Source organism: Fundulus heteroclitus, unplaced genomic scaffold (genome assembly GCF_011125445.2).
Source record: "Fundulus heteroclitus isolate FHET01 unplaced genomic scaffold, MU-UCD_Fhet_4.1 scaffold_87, whole genome shotgun sequence".
NCBI lineage: Eukaryota > Metazoa > Chordata > Actinopteri > Cyprinodontiformes > Fundulidae > Fundulus > Fundulus heteroclitus.
In genome coordinates, this window is record NW_023397329.1 from 710,485 (window position 1) to 733,649 (window position 23,165).

A 23,165-nucleotide genomic window follows, 5' to 3' on the forward strand; every position below is an offset into this window, starting at 1 on the left:
AGTCAATTGAGGGACATTGTTTCATATTAAGACCCTTCTTCAAAAAAAGTGCGTCATGCTAAATTAGCCTGTGCTAGCGCTTTACTCTTTTAGTTTTAAATAAAACGTAACAGCAAATAATAAGGAGGTCCCTGGTTGGTCCCTGCGTTTATCAGCTAAATTGCTGGAAGCCAGTAAATAAATGCTGAAAGGTGACATGGCTACAGGTGGAAATATTTTTTTATTTTTTTTCCCCCAGTGTCCTGTCTAGCAACGTGGCAATAAGAATTGATGTCTTAATGCCAAATAGAGCTCGACAGATATTACTTCCACAAGTGGAGCAATAAGCAATAATAATAATAATTCATTAATTAACTGCAGAGCAGCGACAGACATGCTTACCGATGGAAGTTGTTCAGGTGGTCAATCCGCTCCACTTTGACTTGCTGGTTTGCATAAACCTAAAGAAAACCTTTGACCACCACTACTTTCATTCATGCCATCGCTGGTCAGTTCAAGATAAACCTCAGACTGGCAGATGTCCGCTTTGCAAAGACCCGCCCTACTCTCTTTCTGATAATGTCCCGGCTCTGCCAGGTTTCATTGGTTGAGAGCAGCTTCAGTTTAAAACCTTGAATAAAAAGTGTAGACGGAACAATTTGTGCTCATTTTCCAATTGATGGAAATCCGTCGCAGCGACGGAGAACTTTAACCCCTGATTTATAGGGACGAGTTATCAAAGGACATGGTATGTAGTTCTGGTAGGGCTGAGCCTTTAAATATTTTGGATCTACTTTATGCAGCTCAACATACAGAAGAGCTGTTGATATCTTACCACTACATTTCTAATAAAACATTCCCTACTCTCTGTTCGGCGTGGACCTTTTTTATCCGTTCAGGAGCGTCTTGTTGTAGAATGTGGGGATAATTTCCAAAAGAGATATATTATCCCCACCTTGCACGGGATGCATAAAGTCATAGACTTTGTACCACACAAAAAGTAGCATTTAGATGAGGAATGAATGGATTTTTAATACCTTCAATAATTTTATCTATATTTTATTTGATGATTAAAATACCAACCATTTTAGTTGCAGTTCTAATAATTGTTTAGAATTTTGATTTAGTGTGAAAAAGGTTGTTAATCAAATATTTTCATTATAGTTTTAGTTATTAAAATTACCACTTGATCTAATTTGATTCACCTCTCGATGAAATCATTCAAATTCAATTATTTGATTCCTTATAACACAATCCATTCCAAAAGATGCAATACACACATTAGGTTGAAGCTGTCATGATTTAGTGAAGTAGAGGACCCAAAAGACAATGATGTTTAATGATGACAGGATCCAAAAATAACAGAATCAAAGACAAATATCCAAGGGTTATGACAGAAGCCTGTTATCACAGTTTCTCTACAGATAAAGTCAGATGGTCAATGAATTGTACAAATCGGTTATTATTTTATTTTATTTTATTTTTATTGGTCTCTTCATTTTATCAACTAAATTATTTTTTCTCCTGATGTTTCATTCATTCTGCAAAAACATTTGTATTCCTGTCAGAATTTCTGACTGCGATTCAGTTGTTATTATTTTTTTGTCAACATTATTGTTAAAAGTTACTTCAGTTTTAAAGTTCTCTGTCAGGTATTTGAATGTAATATACATATAAAGTTCCAACAAGATTATTGCAATTGTGTCCTCAGTGTTTTTCTTTTTTTTTTTTTTTTTTTTTTTTTTTTTAGGGGGGGGGGGGGTTGGGGTGGGTACATATGCAGAGCCATGTTTAACTGCCACAGTCACAGCCCTCTGCTGGTTGTAATAAATACAACAGGAGAGTAGGGAGCATCAATTATATCTAGACAAATATTACATTACATATCAACTACCTGAATGGTGTTATTTTATCACATTTCAAACAGTTAAAGATTGAGTTATGTGTAAACCTTTATTAGGTTCTAAAAAAGAACAACATTTGTCTTGCATCTTAAAGATGCTTGTGTGATATGATGACATTTAATTTCTGAGGCAAAAGTCAAATCGCAAAGCACAGTGGAGATTAAATAAGTTGAAAATGGTTATTTGAGAATACATGTTGAAGCAGAAACCGAGTGCAATGTTTTGTTCTTACTAACTCGGGTCTTTTTTGCTCTTAAATAAATTGTCTTACATTTTCAGTATTTCTAGAACTTTTTCCACAATTGTACCCAAATTGGTTTCTTTTCTTCAATTTATCACTTCTTTCTTTTTGCTTTTAATCAAATCCCTTTCCCTTTTCATGTTCTCTTTATGTCTTGAGTTTTTATTTGTAATTCATTCCATATATCACTCCTTCATTTTTCTTGTACATTCCTCTTTTCATTTACCCCCCTTCACCCACTAACACCTCTCATTCTTATACAGTACACAAAAATGCATGCAGTTTTTTGTTCCATTAGTCATTAAGAGACAGAGCACAAGACAGTAACATTTAAGCCAACCCTTCTGAACAGTTAGATTGCCTCATCTGTTTTAATCTGACTTTGTGTGTGTGTGTGTGTGTGTGTGTGTGTGTGTGTGTGTGTGTGTGTGTGTGTGTGTGTGTGTGTGTGTGTGTGTGTGTGTGTGTGTGTGTGTGTGTGAGCGCGTGCGATCAATGCAGTAATCTACAGGAGGTGGAAAGCACAAGGGGCAGGTCAATCAGCAGTGCTCGCTAATCAATTGCAATTCTTTCTTTTACGGGTCTTAAACTCCAGATTTAAACATTGTTGTGCGTGAGTTTGTATATTTGTTTTTTTCCCTTCTCTCTTTGTTGTCTGTGGCCCAGCATTTAGATCTGCATTCTGTTTAGCTGTATGCAAGGTTTGTCCTCTGAGCAACTCTGCATGAATACCATAGGGCATAAAAAACAATTTGTCTCTGTTTAGGAATGTGATGCTATGAACAAAGCACAAACAGACTAGCAGTTGGATTGATAGGGTTATGTTTACTCCAGTTCATCTAAAACTAGGATATCGGAATCATAGGAGAAATAGCTTGGTTATCAGTATTGCAGTGAGGTACATCTGCTAATGTACTTGTCATGATGCAGCCTGAAGGCTGCATACTGAACATTTCTTGCACCTTGCATCACCTGTCAGGCTGCAATCACCATAGACTCATTCCACCTCCTCACTCCACCATATAAACTCACCTCAGTTTGTCCATGGTGACCGGTTCGTCTCCAGTCCTCTGAACATCATGCCTGTCCTGTTCCCGTCTGCCAGTTCCTGTACCCGTGCAACCTCCTTCTGGTAATGACTCTGGCTTTCATCATCCACTTCTTGATGCTTCAATAAACTCTGGAAACTAGCTCTCTGTGTGTGTGTGTGTGTGTGTGTGTGTGTGTGTGTGTGTGTGTGCTGTGTTCTGGGTTCATCCAAGACAAATCATGACAGAACAAACCGGTCAAAGGATGAACTCAGTCACACACAGAGTTGGTGCAGGAGCTGGCAGGACTCTGGATTCGTCTCGCCTGGGTCGCTGTTCTGCGACGCCTCGCTTCTGGTTCGTCTCGCCTGGGTCGCTGTTCTGCGACGCCTCGCTTCTGGTTCGTCTCGCCTGGGTCGCTGTACTAAGACGCCTCGCCCCTGGTTCGTCTCGCCGGGATCGCTGTTCGCGATGCCCCGCCTCTGGTTCGTCTCCCGGGGGTCGCTGTTGTGACGCCCGCCTCTGGTTCTGGCGCTCTCAAGGGTTCCGGCGCTCTCAAGGTTTCTGTGCTTACAGAGGGTCCTGCGCTCATGGGTTCCGACGCTTTCCCCGCGTCCACTTGGTTCCTGCGCCGACAAGGGATCGTGCGCTCCTGAGTTTCTGCGCCCGTGAGGTTCCTGCGCCCGATGGGTTCCAGTTGCTTTGTTTTTTACTTTTTTTTTGGAATGACCATGACCTGGATGACTGAGAATCTTCACCAGCAGTCTGAAAAATACAGCATTATCATTTCACAAAAAAACTGACATTATAACAGGAGTGCGTATACTTCTAATTTTCTAGCGATCTGACAATATTCTGTGTTGGTAAAAGAGTCTACTACTAAAAGTATTACTACTGCTACAACTACTACTAATAGGGATATTAATATCATCATTATCATAAAAATAGCATTCATGAAGCAGGAAAACATACCGTTTGCATGTATTCAACAAGCTAAATAGAACTGTGATACTGATAACTGATGAATTTGCATATGATAAAGGTTTATTTTATATTTTTATATTGCTACATTCCTCATGCACATACATGGAAACAAAAAAAGAACTATTTTAGATAAAAAAGTAATAAGATTCATGGTTTGTCATCTGATTTTTATGTGTCATAAGTAATACTAAAGGGAATCAGTGTCTTCCCAGAAAAATTAAGCATGGATAGATGCAATTAACACTAACAAGAATTTATTATTTATTTTTTAACAATTTTATTTATGATTTTTGACAGCACATGACATTGATAAATACAATATGTATTCTTGGCTGTACATTTTATCAAAACCCCAATTAGCAAAACAATAACTATATAGATAGACAAAACACATTACATACAAAAAAAAAAAAAATAGAAGTATATAACTCGAATAATAACAGTTAAATAATTACATTAGAATCGTGGCCGGCGTATCTAACTATAGCATAGTGCACATTTTAAAAGTTTCCATATATTTCAAGAATGGCTGCCGTGATTTGTTAAATTTAGTCAATGAGCCCGTTAGTGTACTCATTTTTTCCATGTATAAAAACCTCATAAGGTCAGCAATCCACTGATCATGAGTAGGTGGAGTTTCTTTTTTCCAATTCACAAGTATTAAACGTCGCGCAAGTAAAGAGGCAAAAGCAATAGCATTTGAATAGTGTTTAACAATAGAAGTGCCTGGAGGTAACACCCCAAAGAGTGCAATCAAAGCCGAGGGAGCAAGTTTGATTTTATATGTCTCAGAAAGTGTCTTAAATATAGCCGTCCAATAGTTGTTCAGAGTAGGGCTTGTCCAAAAAGTATGAATAAGTGAGCCAGTTTCTGCTTTCCAGCAATTACACATTGGATCACTATCTGGATAAAACTTAGCTAATTTTTCTTTGGAAATATATAAACGGTGAAGAACCTTGACTTGTAGGAGCCCATGCCTGGCACAGATAGAGGAGGAGTGTACCCTATGCAACATACAGTCCCAAAGATTAGCTGAGATGTTCAACGCCAAATCTTTTTCCCAGTGTGATTTTATAATGGAGAGAGATGGAGATTTTAAATCCAGTAATAAACTAAATTTCTTTAATCACCCCCTTCTTGTGAACATTATTATCCAAAATACTATCCAAAATTGTTTTCTCTGGTAATTTAGGAAAAGTACTGTATCTAATGACTGTATCTAATGACTGTAAAGTGGCGTATTTGCAAATAACGGAAAAAATGCATTTGAGGTATATTAAACTGTTCACTCAACTGTAAGAATGAAGCAAATACTCCATCAATAAACAGATCTTTAAAAGTTTGTAATCCATTATTACTCCAAATCTTAAAAGCTAAATCATCCATTGAAGGTGGGAACATATGGTTTGAGCACAAAGGGGCATTTCTTGATATAGTATGTAAACCTAATTTTTTCCTACATTACAAATTTTGAGAGAGTCGTAGAGCAGAGGGTTGGATTTATAAGTATGCAATTCCAAACGAAGGGCTGAACTTAATAAGACTGGTAGAGAGTTTCCACAGCTAGATGCCTCCATATGAACCCAAGAAGGTGCTTCAAAAGTTAGGTCATCTAGCCAGTGAAGCATAGTGCTTATGTTCGCTGCCCAATAATAAAGTTGAAAACATGCCAAGGCCAGTCCACCTAATGGCCTGAGTCTTTGCATAAAATCTTTACGTATAAGTACAGGTTAACCATTCCAGATAAACTTTGCAATAAGTTTGTCCAAAGCTGCAAAAAAAAAAAAAGTTTGGTAAGTCAAGTGGAATGCATTGGAATAAGTATAAAAACTTTGGTAAAATGTTCATTTTAACGGAATTAACACGACCAATCAGTGACAATGGCAAATTATTCCATCGCCCCAAGTCGTTTTTTGTTTTTGAAAGAAGTGGAGCAAAGTTTCTTTCATAAAGTAATTTATAAGAGTTTGTTACTTTTACTCCGAAATAGGTTACATAGTTCTAACTTTAAAGTTAAAATTATTGAAAGAAATGTTTTTTGCTTCGGGGTTAATCTTAAGCAATTCACTTTTGCGTATATTTAACTTATAGCCTGATATACTACCGAAGTTGTCAAAAATTGTGAAGGCATAGGGTAGAGAGCTGAGTGGATCAGACACATATAGCAGGAGGTCATCAGCGTATAATGAGAGCTTATGCTCATGGCCAGTTCTAAAGATGCCTTTAACCTTATTTTCTGCTCTTAGTTTAATAGCTAAGGGCTCAATTGATAAAGCGAAAAGAAGGGGTGATAGGGGCATCCCTGTCTAGTACCGCAATGGAGTGGATAGAAAGGACAATAAAGAGAATTTGTTTTTACCCGAGCCAATGGAGAGGTGTAAAGTAATTGAACCCATGAGATGAATTTAGGCCCAAAACCAAATTTATTGAGAATATAAAACAAGTAGTCCCACTCCACTCTGTCAAACACCTTCTCGGCATCAAGTGACAAAGCTATTTATTTCTGGAGTTGCTGTAGGCTGTGTATGCAATATGTTTAAAAAAACAACGCAAGTTGAATAAGCCGTGCCTGCCCTTAATGAATCCAGTTTGATCAGGGGCTATCAGTGATGGTAAATGCTGCTCCAGTCGAATAGCAAGCAATTTAGACAATATTTTAAAATCTACATTTAACAATGATATAGACCGATAAGAAGAGCAATTTAAAGGATCCTTGTTTGGTTTAAGAAGCAGTGATACTGTTGCCTGTCGTAATGTATGTGGAAGGCTTTCAGTATTGAGGGACTCTATAAACATCTCCTGCATTAAAGAAGCTAGGCTGTCCTTAAAAGTTTTAAAAAATTCTACGGCCCCGGTGATTTCCCTGACTGCATTAAGCCAATTGCAGATTTGATTTCTTCAATGGAAATGCATGCATCTAATTGGTCTTTAAATTATGAATTTAAGGTTGGAACAGGCAATTTATCAAAAAAAAAAGTCAAACAATGTAAGGATTCTGACTGATAGAGCCCTAAATAAAATTAATGATAGCTCTCATTTATTTTCTGAGAATTAGTTGCAATCTGACCATCTTGCGTTCTGATTGCAGATATTAAGTGCGCAGCTTCTGATTTACGTAATTGTGCTAAAATTTTAGATGATTTTTCCCCATGCTCATACCACAGTCTTCTAGAGTTGTGGATCATACGCTCAGCATGTTGAGTTGAAATCAAATAAAATTTGGATTGGAACATCATTCTTTGTTTATATTGGTCTGGTGAAGGATTTCTAGAATGTTGGCTGTCCAGCTGTGCTATTAAGCCGATCAGTTCAGTTATGCGTTTTTTTCTCCTTCTTTTGTCATGGGAACAATAAGATATATGACCTCGAAGGAAAGCTTTTAAACTCTCCCAGACAGTAGTCACGTCAAGGGTGATATTTGTTTCCAGAAAAAGATCAATTTGTTTAGAGATGTATTCCACAAATGCATTGTCAGATAATAGAAGAGAGTTGAGCCTCCAGGTATATATTTGGGGTTCATCCGGAAACTGAAGTTTTAAGATGAGTGGGCTATGATCAGATGCTGCTATAGTTACATGCCTTAATCTTATGAAGAATTTTTTTATCAACAATAAAGTAATCAATACGCGAATAGGTTTGATGTACCGCTGAAAAAAATAATATTGTTTAGTTGTGGGGTTAAGAAAACGGCAGATATTTACAGCTCCATGTGACTGAAAAACGACTTTAAAACCTGTGTGGATTTAGAAGTTGAAAAATGCTTTGTTGCGGATCATATCAAATGATGACTGTCCACCTGGGGTAGTAAATTAACTAAATCAATAAAAAATGTGTGATCGTCCCAATTTGGGACGTACACATTCGCCAAAATAAATGGGGTATTAATTAATGAACCAATCACTATTATATATTGTCCATTAGAATCAGCTATTGTATCACATACTATAAATTGGGTGTTTTTTTCTATAAGAATTGCTGTGCCTCTGCCTTTAGCATTAAATTTAGAATGGAAAATTTGCCCAACCCAGCTCCTTTTTAATTTTTTCTGATCTGAATTTTTGAGGTGTGTTTCTTGAAGAAACTATATTCCCTCTGAGGCGAACAAGATGAGAAAGTACCTTATTACATTTTATTGGGTGATTCATCTCCCTTACATTCCAGCTTATGAAGTTAACTTGGCAGCCAGTATTTACTATATATTGTACATATATATATATATATATTAGTGCTGTCAAACTTAAAAATTTTAATCGCGATTAATCGTATAATGTCGATAGTTAACTCGAGATTAATTGCAATTAATCGCATATTTTATCCTTTTATTTCTGAAAGTGTAATAGCCTGTTTGGGCATTTTAATGTGCAATTCTGCAATAAATGACACTAATAAAACACATACTTGTACAAAACATATTTTTATGTTATTTTTCAAGCACTTTTCAGAATTGGAATGAAAACATCCTGGTGCCAAATGTTAAACTCTGGACTATAATTGCTAAATGACTAATCATGACGCCCTGATGTTTACACCATGTGTAAATAAATACCTGTTTTCATGCCGATATATTTTTTTTGCCTCTTAAACAAAGCTAGACTTGGTATTATGCAGAAACATATAAATTAATAAAAATTGTACATTTCAATAAAGTCATAAGTTTTGTTCATTTCTTCACTCTCTCTCTCACACATCTAATTCTGAGCTTTCACACCAACAACAATAATTTCTTTGAATATTTTTGCTTGCTTTTTATATCCATATTCATAGTTTAAGCCTGGAAAAAGGTTTTAAATCTCCAGGTCATTCCAGTCTTTCAGAGCTTAGTACCCTGAAAGAGACTGTTTAGCAACTGTTTAGTAACTCCAGGTCCTTCGTTTGGCAACGTAATTCATTCTTGGTTTGTCAAATACAGAGATAACAAATTAATAATCATTAAAGTGCGGTTTATGGGTTGAGTTTCTGCAATGTTATCAACGTGTAAAAGCTCATCTTCAGAACCAATGTCTGATAAAATGGTGATCTGCACCATGTAATCTACTTTCAGCAGTTATCATCGGTTATTGCTCCGTAAACTGCAGAAAATACGTGCAGAGTTGCTCTGTCTGCCTTTACTACCGTCGGCTCCTATGGCGGAGGGATAGTTCAGCTGGATACAAAGTGTGGGCACTGCAGGCAGGTCTCATAATAACCGCTGTTTCGTCACTTAATTTAGAGCCCAAATAAGCTATTTCACTTTCAGAAACGTGCCCAAAAAAAAAACGCAACCCGTGACTCATGAAATTTAGAAGCGCTTTTAGAAAAAAAGAAGCCCAAAGTCGCATGTGTCCGAGGGTAAAAGAAACCCTTTGGGGCGGGTGTGTTTTGCTACAGTTTTCTAGCACTCTTGAAACTACGGAAAGCGCCGAGGGTAAAAGAAGCACAGTCCGGAGAGCGCGGCGGGGGAAAAAACATTAGGGAACAGTGTGTGTGTTTTGACGCGACGCGCGTTAACGGCGACAAAAAAATTGTCGCCGTTAAAATGGGTTTGCGTTAACGCCGTTAATAACGCGTTTAACTGACAGCACTAATATATATAAATATATATATCTATATCTATCTATCTATCTATCTATCTATCTATCTATCTATCTATCTATCTATATATATATATATATATATATATATATATATATATATATATATATATATATATATATATATATATGCAATACAAGCAGGCATTCATTTTTAAAAAGAACGAAGAATGAAAATGTTTGAAAAAATAAATGAAAATTTTTTAAACTTAACAAGGGAGGTCAATACCAGGCAGCAATGTACTAAAAAGTCCACTGTGGTGCATGGGAAAGGAAAACCAATGCACTTCCCATGCCAACAGGCAGGGAGTAACTCAAACAGCAAGCAAACGACAAAATGCCTTATGCAATTCAAAGATATAGCAAAGGAAATTATACTAAGACTTGGTAGTGCTGAGAAGGGCCACCTCGGCCCGTCTCATTCATTCCGATTCGAATATTTGGCAAAAAGAGAAGAGACAGTGAATTCAGAGGCAAAAACAGTTTAACATATATTTATTTGTAATATATACAAATACTAGGGCTGGGCAACGATTAAAATATTTAATCGCGATTAATCGCCCTGATTAATCGCGATTAATCGCGATTAATCGCATTGTATTTACAAACTCCATGAATGAATTCAAAAGTAGTGTAAAGAACATTTTTATTTTAATGTTCTGCTGCCATATGAACAAAAGTGTTGTAACATTTGTAGCACTTATCAGTAACACATATTTAGTGTAAAGCTCAACTTAAACATGTAAAACAAAAAATAGCAATAATAATAAATTAAAGCTTATTGCCACTGACAGGGAATTCTCTTTATGGGGAAAAAATCTACCAAAAACAGGCAATTTCTGAGGTAACAGCAGGGAGCAGCATTACCATTTTATGTTCAATACCAAAGTTTAACTTGGCAGTGGTTCCAACTAACTTGTTTCTGTCATATTCCATGCTGGAAGAACTTTAAACTGAAATGCTTGCTAACTCGATATGCTTGCGTTTATTTGACGTTGACACGCGGTTTTTTGTTGTTGCTTTCTCGCGCGCATATAGTGAATGGCAGGGAAAAACAGGCAAAAACTCATGGATACTTTGAAACGCGAAGCGACTTCACCGACGGCGTCGATGCAGACCCCCCCCCCGCTCCGCACAAAACTTGTTCCGGCCGCCAACTCACCGCCTCGCCTCGCCCCGCCTAAGCTCGCTCGCGGTACCTGCGGGAAACACCGCCTTCCCCATGTCGGCTTTGTTTTTTTCCGGCCAGCACCTTTCTTCCTCTGAATCCGAGGCTGGGCTGACAGCGAGGTTATTGGCGCATTATCGCCACCTACTGTTCTGATTCAAACCCCTACACCGCAGCAACAGACCTTCACAAAATAAAAGCATGTGAGCAACATGCGTTAACGCGCGTTAAAGAAAATATCGCCGTTAATAGTCTAATGAGTTAACGCGAAATTAACGCGTTAACTTGCCCAGCCCTAACAAATACACATACACACATATACTTTGGAATTCCAAAGTGGGAGACACAAGTTTTATCACAGTAGCGGATACCTTAACCTTCTCTGTCCGTGTCATAAGTGTGTCTCAACGCTTACACATTTGTAACTTCCTTTTGAACCCACGGGCGACTCCGGACGGGGGCCGGACAAACCTTTTGTCTAAGTTTCCTTGAGACATTGAGTCTGCTGAGAACATCTGTTTCCTGACCTTTAACCGTTAAATGTAATCTATTACCCTAGCTCGGTTCCTGGGAGTTAACTGAAACAACATTGAAACCTTGAGAAAAGAACTTTAAAAGCGTTATCTGCTCACAAGACTGTCATATCTCCTGCTGAATCCCGTGCCTGGTACACACTTACTGAAGTCTGAATCCACCCTTTGTTCTGCATACATCCTCATCTATTTAGGTTACTGGGTTAAAGTTGACATCTGTATTACTTTAAACTACACTATTATATATAAGTGATTATATGGTTCCATAACAGTAGGCTAAATAATATTGACCTACATAAGGGCCTGTCAGAGGCTCAACAACGTATTCATGCCCAATGTAATCATGAACCTATCAGTAGTTTTAAGCTCTTTCAAATGGCTTTCCAATAACAAGAAACAGTTGAAGCCATGTTTTAATGTAAACACTCACCACTCGAAGATCTGGAGACGGTCTTTTGCATCTTGAGGAGAGTCAAATACCTGTGTTTCACCGTTGCACGTAATTTGGAGTCGGGCGGGATAAAGGAGCCTGTAGCAGCCTGTAGAGTTGTGATTTATGGAGAAGTGAGTCCTGTTTCTAAGTAGGGGCGGTAGAGAGTTTATGGAGTGATTTCTGAGGAAGGCCAAAGAGGGGAGAGTTGCAGTAATCCAGTCGGGAGGTGACAAGGCTGTGAAGAAGTATGGCAGCAGTGCGTGGGGAAAATTAAGATCTGCTTTCCTTGAAACTCCAATTGACCTTTTTCTCTAGCAAGGCACTGAATCAACTCCTTATCCTGGTGGTAATGAACGCACAGAATGAACGGCCGTGATCGTCCTCCCCTGTGGGTCTCGGGGCTGCTGCCATCCAATGGGCTCTGTCCAGCACCGGGGGTTTCTCCAAACCATTGGGACCACCAAGGACTTCATGCAACAAACCGGCGATGAATCTGGTCGGGATCCCCTTTTCTAATTCTTCAGGTATCCCCAGTATGCGAAGGTTACGCCGCCTTCCTCTATTCTCCAGATCATCAACTTTTAGCAGTAGTTTATCATGCTTGTTGCTCAACTCCGTAAACTGGGCCTCCATATCCAGTAAGCGTGCATCCTGGTTGCTCAGTTCGACGTCATGTTCACGTATCTTCTCCTGGCATTCACCAAGTGTCGTTGCTATGGAGTCAACAGATTGCTTGATGTCTTCCCACAGACTGTCAGCTTCTTCTTTAATAACTTCCTTCACAATGTCACGGAAGGCTTGCAGTGTGCTCGCTTCAATAGCTACCTTGCTAGCGGATGTAGCACGGTTAGCCTCCAACTCAGGAATAGTTTGTTGCACTGACTTTGCAGCGGATTTTGGAGGCATTTTGGCAAGAACTGATGACGCTTATCCTGTAGTCCTTGAATGTAGCCTTCTTATCTCAAACTGTGCAGATTATTAAGTACATCTTAGCGAAAATGTTGGGACCTCGTGAATCTCACATCTACTCCATAACGCGCCCCCTGGTGGATCTCCCACTAACAAGAACTTGGCTAAATATATAAGCATTTTTGTTGCAGTCTAAATCATTTGTAGAAAAAATGAATACAATTGAATGTCTGGGTGTCTCAGATCTCTTTGTTTTCTTTAAATTTCTTTGTTTTGCTGTCAGACAGACAAAGTGCATCAAAGCCCTCTCCCCCTAGACACAGAGAAAGGAAATTTAGAATCAAAATTGCAATTACCTGCTGAATTTCTAAAAGGTAAACATATCTGTGATCAAAAGACACCCTTCAGCCCAGCTCAATTGCTTCCTTGTTACGCACATACACATACTTCCAAACATTGAGAGCAGCATTAGTGTTCTAGTTAGCATGCAGAAATGAATACAGTTAGATCCAAAGCAATTTCCTCGTATTTATCTTACCAACCCTGCATAAATAAAGGCAAGGGCATCCAGACAATTAGCATAATTACTATGAGGCGGTCAGACCCTCTGTGATTTCATAAAGACACACACACACACACACACACACACACACACACACACACACACACACACACACACACACACACACACACACACACACACACATAGGCCACTGCCACAGGGTGATTGTATATACTGGTGTGAGACAGAAAGAAAAGAGCAAAAGTGATAGAGACAAGTGTTTGTGTGTGTCTGTATTATAGTGTGGGCTATTTTTTAAGTATGTGGTGAGTGACTTTTTCTTTGCCCATTGATTACATCTACTGCATGTGTGTTATTTATGAATCTGTTTACTTCACTTTTTGCTGGTGTGTGTGAATATAATTTATCCCTGATCTGTTTGCTTCATACACACATGTACATTGATTCATTATAAGGAATGGGATCACATCATACCATAAAAGAGTAATTGAAAGTAAAATGACATGGACAAGTATTTACATTCAAATGATGTCATGTGTGTTGACCACTGAACTCTCAAATCAAAAATCCCTATGCAGATATATTAATATGCAAATCAAAGTGACATAAACAAAGAAAAAAATGCGTCTCTTCTCATAGACTGAGGTCTGTTGACATAGGGGCTATGTGATTATTGCATGGTTTCCATCTGTTTTTGATGGCTTTTACAAGCAAAATACAACCAGAGTTATCTTTTGAAAATCACCCCACACACTACTGCTCTCCCTGTCTGAGCACATGCAGGGACAAAATTCAAACAAAGTTTAAAGACCACGTAACAGCCACTCACTTTTTTCACTGCATGTTTTTTATTTTTGTCTTCCAAACATCCTGATTGTTGTAACTGAAAAAAGTGTCAGCACAACAGCATACTGATTCTTAGATTACTGTGAAATTTTGTTAGATTTCTCCTTGGTAAAGAACGCAAAAGCAGAATGACTGAATGAACACAGTTTTTTTATAGAATAAAGAGAATTTACAGATTAATCTTGGACATAGAGAACAAGACATAAAGCATGGGTTGGAAGATAGGCATGGAACAAACAGCCAAATGGTAGAATCCCGCAATGAGCAATGACAACCAGTGATCTTAAATACTGAAGCAGGGGTAAAGAAAATGGAAATCACATGTGGCAAAATGAGATCAGGGAAGCTGAGGGTGGGAGACTATAGCCAGGTTCACACATAGTACGTACCGTTTTATGTATGACATAACAGAGAACGCACAGCTGAAGGAGTATGTGTGAATCAGGGGTAATAAATAAAGAAGAAGCAGAACTAACACACAAAGAACAAAACAAGAGGACAAGATAAACAGACATCTAGGATAAATAAATCCAATAACATAAAATGACAGAACACAACAATAAGCTTAGAATATAAATACAAAAGCATGAAATAATATTGCAGGACCTTAAATGTAATAATAATAACAGAATGTGGCAAGACTATGTGGAATATAAATTAAGAATGAAGGAAATACTGAAAACAAACATAAGAGGAAAAAAAACATTTGCAGATAACAACAATGTTGTTAAATGGTGTATGATTTAGGACTAGAGCCTGTGCCTTGTTTCATTTAAAAATTTAATTTAAAAGGCTGGGGTAAATGCAGTTCTTTTTCTTCAACTCCTGTCCCTGAAAACCCCTTTCTGGTTTTGTGTTACCATCTTTTTGGCTATAATTAGTGAGTACTCAGACTCTTTAGGAACCTCTTTTTTTTTAAAGAAATGACAAATCTTGTTAATTTTTTTTGTGTTGGGAGACTTTTATGTGAAAGTATAGATCCTTTTCAGTACTGTAAATGAGCAAGGGATTGCACTATGGCTCCTTGCCTTCCATTCCACTCACAGGCAGCCAAGTCCTTTTACAGTTGCAGTCAGAAAAGAGGACGATCATCACTCCATGTTCAGGGCCATACTAATTGTTTTAATTTTCTCTCATTGCCATAGACACTTTTTTTGTATTGACTTTCTTTGGTCCATTTAGATTGCTAGTGCAGTTTATATTCAAAATCTTAAGGTTAGAAATTTGATTTCAGTCCCAGTGCTGGACAAAGGACTATTAAAGGTATGACTAAAAAACAAGATATTTAATTTTGTAAACATTTTAGGGGTGTTTTTTCTCTTACTATTTGCTTCTCCCATGGACATAATTTTCTCACCGGCTGCTTATGTTACAGTTATATGCACATGGTAAATTATGAAATTAGAATTAGAAATTTGATGATGCCATCATTTAGCGTCATTTAGGACTGTTGGCTGTCCTGACAACTTTTAGGACAGCCAATAGTGACTTTATTTAGTGTGGACTTGGTAAACCAACTCTGCTCTAATGAAACTGAGGTTAAAGGTACACACATACATGCCTTTTCTTAACCTTACATTATCAGCAGTCCATTGCATCGGTGTAAAGAGAGAGGTAGATTTTTTTTGTTTTAGCTTGTCTGTAGCCTTCCACTTTGTAGCCCTTTTCAAATAAAACTGTCACAACACAAACAGATGCAGGATCACTTTGAAGCTGTGTTGTAGAAAGATTCGTGTCAATAAAAAAAGGAAAACTGGCATATAATCGAATGCATGCTTATTGCACTAAGCAGCAATTACAGCATGGGTGTCCAGCTCTGGTCCTTAAGGGACAGTTTCTTGCCAGTTTTAGACATTTCTCTGCTCCAACATCGCTGATTCAAATGGTCCAATTACCTCCTCACCATGTCATGAAGTTCTGTAGAGGCCTGCCAATGAACCATTTTTTAATCAGGCGTGTTGAACCAGGGAAAGAACTAAAAGATTTAGGGGACCGGCCTTTCAGGACTGACTTCGGACACCACTGAGTTACAGTATATAAAACATATTAATATACACACACATATGTTTATACTGCAGTCAGTTGGCTTGTTTTATCCATATCTTTGTGCAATTTACACCCTTTCCCTGTCCTTTTGAGACACTGGTGAGCTTCAGCAAAAAAAAAAAATTGAAACCAAAAATAGGTTAAAACCACTACGGAGCTGAAGATCGTGTTTTGTGTGATCCCTGGTTGTTGGAGCTGTTGCTCTTTAGGAGCAAATGGGAAGAAACCTGGGTCTTCACACAGCAGCAGGCAAGGTTATGTTTGTTTATAGCACATCTTTGACTGTGTGCAAGTGTGTGTTTGCATCAGCATCATATCAAAATAGCTTAGACACACACACACAAACACACAAACAAAATCACCTCTAAAATTGCTTTTCAATTCTAATTAATCCATGTTAATCCCTTTGAAACTGGCAGATTTGCTTACCTTCACCTGGAGGCGGTGAAGGTTGCTGCTAAACCTGGACCCCAATCAGACAAGCTGAAAAACCATAAGAAAAGAGGGAAAAACACTTGTTGGGATTATCTACACATGTCCGTTTTTAGCTTTGCTTTGTTGTGCCCCATGCCACTCATGACCAGTAACAGCTCAACAGCAAAATTCAACAAAACCCAAGAGTATATTACATACATGCACAAGTAAAGTAGTATGAAAATGTAAGGGTAGAAAAAATATTTTGCTGTATTTGGTAGTTATGCATTTCTCAAGAAGATGAACAACCTAGGGTTCTCAAGAAGTAAGTAGCACCCTACTATTAAAAATCTGCACGTTCTCCCTCGCTCGATTATAATGAAAAATATAAGTCACCATAACTATGCAAACAACATACAGCTATACATTACAATATCAATAGGTGACTATGAATCCATTCAAACCCCGGGTAAATGCATAGAAGAAATACATGTGTGGATATGCCATCATTTTCTTCAGCTGAATAAAAACAAAACTGAAGTAATCATTTTTGGACCAACGGTAGAGTGGTCAAGAGTTAGCACACAGATTCAGTTAGTACAGCTGGATACCACTGATCATGGCCAAATTCTGGGCGTTGTAATGACTACAATCTGAACCTTCAGAGGCACATAGACATTTACAGTATTAAGTTGGCCATATATCACCTGAAGAACATTTCCAGAATTAAAGGACTAATGTCTCAGCAGGATCTTGACAAATGAATCCATGTGTTAACTTTATTCTGAGAACTGCAACAGTGTCTTCACATGCCTGCCTAAAGAGTCAGTTCATCCAGAATGCTGTTGCCTGCACCTTCACTAAAACCAAGAATGTAGAGCACATCACCTCAGTTCTAAAGACCTTAAAAGGCCCCATGTATCTCATAGAACAGACTAAAAAACTTCTATTTGTTTATAAATCACTGAAGGATTAGTACCTAGACACATTGCAGATTTGTTGTCAGTGTATCAACCCTCCAGACCACTCAGGTTCTCTGGTCAAAGCTTTCTCTGCACACCCAGAACCAAACATGGAAAAGCAGCATTCAGTTCTTATGTCCCACTCATCTGGAACAAGCTCCCAGAAGACTGAAAAGAACCAAAACCCTGAGTTTAAAAAAAATCAAGATTAAAAACACATTTTTTTTAGAGTTGTCTTTGAGAATTAAGTAGCCCCCTATTATTCAATATCTGCATGTTCAATGATAACTCAGGTAAATATACAGCACTTGGTGCATATTGATGCTCTGTGTGACCTAGCTGGTCATGTGTCACATGACCATTCAGGTCAGACTGCCATAATAATCAAACAGAACATATATGACACATAACTCATGAGACATATCTTTGGCTCTCTGAAGTAGATTTAATCTAGAGGGTTAAATGTGGCCTTGTCTTTAAATGTAACTTGATGACTTCTCAATCTGCTGGTCAAAAGTGATCTTCTATCAGTCCAAATCATGGAGCGAGACTTTTCTCCTACCACTAAAAGACATGCTGGTCAGGTCTGCCATTAGTGGCAACGTGCTCAGTTGCAGCACTTCAGGCTAACCCTCGACCTGTTCTATGAAATTTTGTTGTATGTACCTTGTATGTATAATGACAAACAAAGCATAATTTTTCTAAGTATTCATTCACTGGAAAAAAAAAAAAAAAAAAAAAATATATATATATATATATATATATATATATATATATATATATATATAAAGCATAATTACTGTGGTCTTTGCAGAAGGGAAGTATTTTTAGACTATGCATTGTTGTGGACTAAAGCAGGAATCCAGTCTTCCCTGCCATTTTGCAACAAAAATGAAATTTGGTGAGACACTTTCTAAGACTGCATGTATAACACACAGCCACAAATTAAAAACACTTAGAGCAAGAATCATCAATGTCATGCCCATAAGCCTGTTCTAAAAAAAAAAAAGCACAATCCACCAGTGAGCTGCATCTAAAACTTGATTTCATTCTGTTACTCTTCCTGTTTAATCACACTTGCATTTATCTAGATTTAAAAATGACAATATCTATAACAAAGTATAAAAAATATATTTATTTTACATAAAGTTAAAGTAAACTCTTAGTCATTTTAGTTCAAAGGTCAGTACTGGTAACCTTTCTTATGACTCTGTACCAGTGAAGTAGCTCTCAGTTTCCAAAAGGTTGGCGACCCCTGACCTAGAGCAACAAAAATCTGTTGAAAAAAATAGTAATTAAATTAGAGGATGTGATGATTTTGCATGCATATGTGTATATATATATATATATATATGTATGCATACATGCATACATATATATATATATATATGTATGTATGCATACATGCATACATATCTACAAATATGCTTATGTATTTATGTATGTATGTATGTATGTATGTATGTATGTATGTATGTATGTATGTATGTATGTATGTATGTATGTATGTATGTATGTATGTATGTATATACATTGTATGTATTGTTCTTGGCCTTTGTGGCATGACCTGTTTGGCAGGGAATAAATGGGAAAACAACATCCTGTGTCAAAGTTCACTGCAGAAACATGCAGCTGTGGAGCATACTTTGCACCGTCAGGTGTAAATTTACGCTTTTAAAAACACGTCTGTATGTTACGTGCCCAGTGTATTTCCTCCTTAAGTCTTAGGATTCTTTGTGAATATGACCCCTGGTCTTTCAAAGGAGCTGGTTATATTTCTTGTAAACAAAGTAAATGAGAGGCTGTAGGCAGTGTCCGAAATTAACTTTGTTATTCACCGGCCAAGTTGGCCGGTAGATGTAAAAATCAACCGGCCAGGCATATTTTTTACCGGCCAAAATATTAATTTTGACCAGACCTCAACTTTTATAAAAATTAAGAGTGAAATTATGTTAATTATGGGGGGCGTGGTTGGGGGCGTGGCTGACTGGAACCTGGAAGAGAAATCTTTGTTTCCTGAATTAAAAAAATATATATATTGTAGTTGATTATAAAAGAAACAATATGAATTATCAGATTCACATCCAGCCGATAAAAAACACAACAGATTATCATTATTCTATCCATGTTGGCCTTATTTGTGAATGAGGCAGAGTTTCATCAAGCCTGTACGGTCAGTGGGGGTTCTAGACCAAATTTAGCAGGGTGGGTCAGGGTGGGGCCAGTGTTTTTTCACAGGGGCACAGAACAAAAGATTGGGGGGGGGGGGGGGGGCTTAACAGGTCAACATTTCATCGTTTAAAATATTAAGTAAGCCAAAGAGCCAATTGTGGCTCTGGAACTGCAGGTTGCAGACCCCTGATCTTTTCTCAATACAGCGGGAGCTTAACGTGAAACAGCTTAATTTTAATTATTGTTATTTTTTTTATATTTATTTTTTAATTATTTTGTTATTTTATTATTGGGTAAAACCATAAACAAAAAAAAATGCAACTGATCCAAATGACCAGTCAGTCACGTTATCTTTGTCAGCATTTATCATCCTAAGAAATTTACCATCATGTTTTTAGTACAGGGGCCATAACAGGGGCCAGGAACAGTTCTACATGCTCATAGGCCCCTGTTGGCCCCTGTTCAGAACCGCCCCTGTGTATGGTTCAAAATTTCCCCCTCAGCTGCAACACTTAAAGCACTCAGGGTTCACGCTGCGTCTTTACGCTGATCTCGCTGCTGGATTTTACCCTTGTGCGCTGCGCCCCCGATGTTACAGGTTACATGTAACGTAATTTTGCGCACCTGAATTCAAGCGCAACGCACCACGCCCACCAAAGCACCGCTGGTCCTGTGTCGTTAAAAACAAAAGAGCATGAAAAACAGTTACCGACTCTCCTACTGACTTTAATTGGGACATTTTGGTACGAGTGGAAGGACATTAAACGTAGCGATTCATGTTTTGAAGGCTGGCCGCTGATAAAAGCACCTTGCTCCGAGAGGGGGCGGGGGAGGCGCAGTAAGAGCGGTGAAGCACAGAGCCGCAGCGCAGGTAGTTAAAAAAAAATCAGAATAAATAAGAACGAAACTTATAAACAGACTAATTGGCGTTTTAGACTGTATCTGGTTAGCAGATCTGTTTTCTGATCCAGCGTGCAGCCATGACTGGTTCTGAATGTGAAAGAAGCTGAACCAGCACCGCAGAAGGCGGGTCTAGACTGAGCTCTGGATGGACAGAGCTGTGAACGGATCGTATGGGTTTTGTTATTTTTATGTTACTTTTATTTTATTTGGTACAAACATTTACTCGCCATGTGGCAGCTAGCCCTCTGAAATTCACTCGCCAAACGGGAAATTTACTCGCATTTGGCGACTGGCGAGTGTTAATTTCGGACCCTGGCTGTAGGGCAGTGCTCCAGAATAGGAGTTCATGAAGAGTGATAGGGATGTAGCAATGACTAAAAGGAAAGAAGACCGAGGACAGTGTGGGTTTCTTTGAAGTTTTTACCTCTATAACATTATTTAATGATATCAGAATTTCATGTTTTCTAATGTAAACCCCAGAAAAACATGCATTTGGATATTCTAACACTAGAAAAACATTTTTTTAATAAGTGATTCTAAATGCGTCCTCATAAGCCCAATTCATTGTATGCTGTTGAAGAGAACTTGTCTCTAAAGAACTCATTGTGATTACAAGACTTTGTTGCAATAAACATTGGACAATAACAATGTCTGTAAGTTCTTAAATAATATCGACAATATTAAGAAACTGGTTGATATGAGTGGTAAATTCATTTGTGGGTGGCAGATCATCTGCCATTACCATATAACATAGAAAGGATTCCTGGATCAAAGTGGCTTCTGTGCTTTTTTTGCATCTCTGCTCTGTCTTCTCTAACCCCCAGTCAGTCGAGGCAGATGACTGTTCACACTAAAGCCCCATTTACACTACCCTTGTTAAACCGATCCATGCCGAGCTCGGACCGAGCTTGAATCAGTTAACCATGCCGAGCTTGGTACTGACGACCATTTACACATCACGTTAGCACGGTTCCTCGCCTAGTGACGATCTGCAGTACTACTGCTCTCTAGGATTGAAGGAGGGACTCAAGCAAATCAAAATGGCAGCACCCGTAACATTCAGGTAGTTATGCTTGGTTATAATTGTGATATTTCGTTGTTTGCGGAGAGTCAGGCGATGGAGGCAACCTTTGGTAAATTTACTTGACAGAGTCGGCTTTTGGGAAGTGGATAAGACAAACGATAGTCTAATCACAGGAAACAACAACAGACGTTGAGGTTTATCACACTGCTAAGCAGAATCATCACTGGAAATCTTGTGGAATGGTAAGGAAGCTAGTATTTTTATGAATGTCGGAAATGTCAGCTGGCTGTGAGGAGATGACGCGGTCTACGCTCTTTGTTATCGTGGGACCGTGACACTAAAAACCGGGCTGAGCCTGAATACTGCTTGTCAATCTGCTGGGTTTCCTTAGATAGGCTCTTATTTCTCATTTGTCAACCAGGATGAAAGTAACATTGCCTATAAACAATTGTCCATCTCCATCAACAATGTCTTAGTCAAGTTATTCTCCTTTCAAACCTAGAGGCATGTCCGGAACGACTTTGTCTCAAACCATATTTCCCTTCTCATAGTTTGAGATCCTGCAGGCAAAGGTTGTTAGTAGTTCCACAAACTAATTTCAGGACCAGAGTGGATCGGTCTTTTATAGCTGTGGCCTGGGGAATGTGTTGCCTTTATCTTGACTTTGTTCATTTGTTTAAGAAGCAGTTGAAGACCCACTTGTTCCAACTGGTTTTAAATTAGTTTTTAACTAGTTTTATGCTATGATGTTGCATTTATGTTGTTTTTATATTTTTATTTTGTGTTGTTACATGGTTGTTTTATTTGTGTTTTTTATCCTGTGAAAGCTGCTATATAAATAAAGTGTACTTAAGTATTGGAAAAAATTAATTCAGCCGCACAGCATCCAATACAAGAAGAAACGGTTGTCCAAAAAAGCAATTTTTCCAAGGAAAGCAGGAATAAAATTTTGAAAAATAGAAAAAAATCTTAATCAAAATTACAGAGCTACTTCAACATGCTAGCACCCTGAGCAATTCAATTCTAGAACAGCAGTAGAACAACTTTTATGTTGATTTTTTTTAAACTACTTTAAAAATTCCTAAACAATTATAGCAATGGATTTTCCCCTTACAGTTTTTATTTTCCTCAATATAAACCCTTCACTTATGTTACATCCTCTTAAGTAAAGTTCTTACTTAAAAAAAACTGTATAGGATGAAGCATCCAGATTAAAAGTCCCCAAAATTAATTAAACTTCTTTTCTTCTGTGTTTTTCAGTCACTGGACGGTTTTGTATTTGCACTAAACAAGGAAGGGCGTTTCCTCTACATTTCTGAGACTGTTTCCATTTACCTGGGATTGTCACAGGTAAGTCAACATGTCTGTTATGCAACTACAGACACATGTCAAAGTGAAAAATTAGCTTCACTAAAAGTAATTTGTTTCATCAAAAATCTTTCATGTCCTTTACATATTCCATCTGCTTTCCTTCTGTCCGATTGTTTACCTCTTTTCCTTTCTTGTTTTGCATCTCTGTTAGTCTT

General features: G+C 37.9%; 1 protein-coding gene across 6 annotated transcripts in view; it reads left to right on the forward strand.

The window, feature by feature from the left end:
• The window catches only part of LOC105919040 (neuronal PAS domain-containing protein 3), a 1,017,839-nt gene that overhangs the window by 640,198 nt on the left and 354,476 nt on the right, over positions 1-23,165 (forward strand). For all 6 annotated transcript variants that reach the window (XM_036134634.1, XM_036134641.1, XM_036134635.1 and 3 more), the window contains one exon: positions 22,900-22,989. In XM_036134634.1, the coding sequence (XP_035990527.1) occupies positions 22,900-22,989 (90 nt within the window). The remainder of the gene's footprint in view (positions 1-22,899; positions 22,990-23,165) is intronic.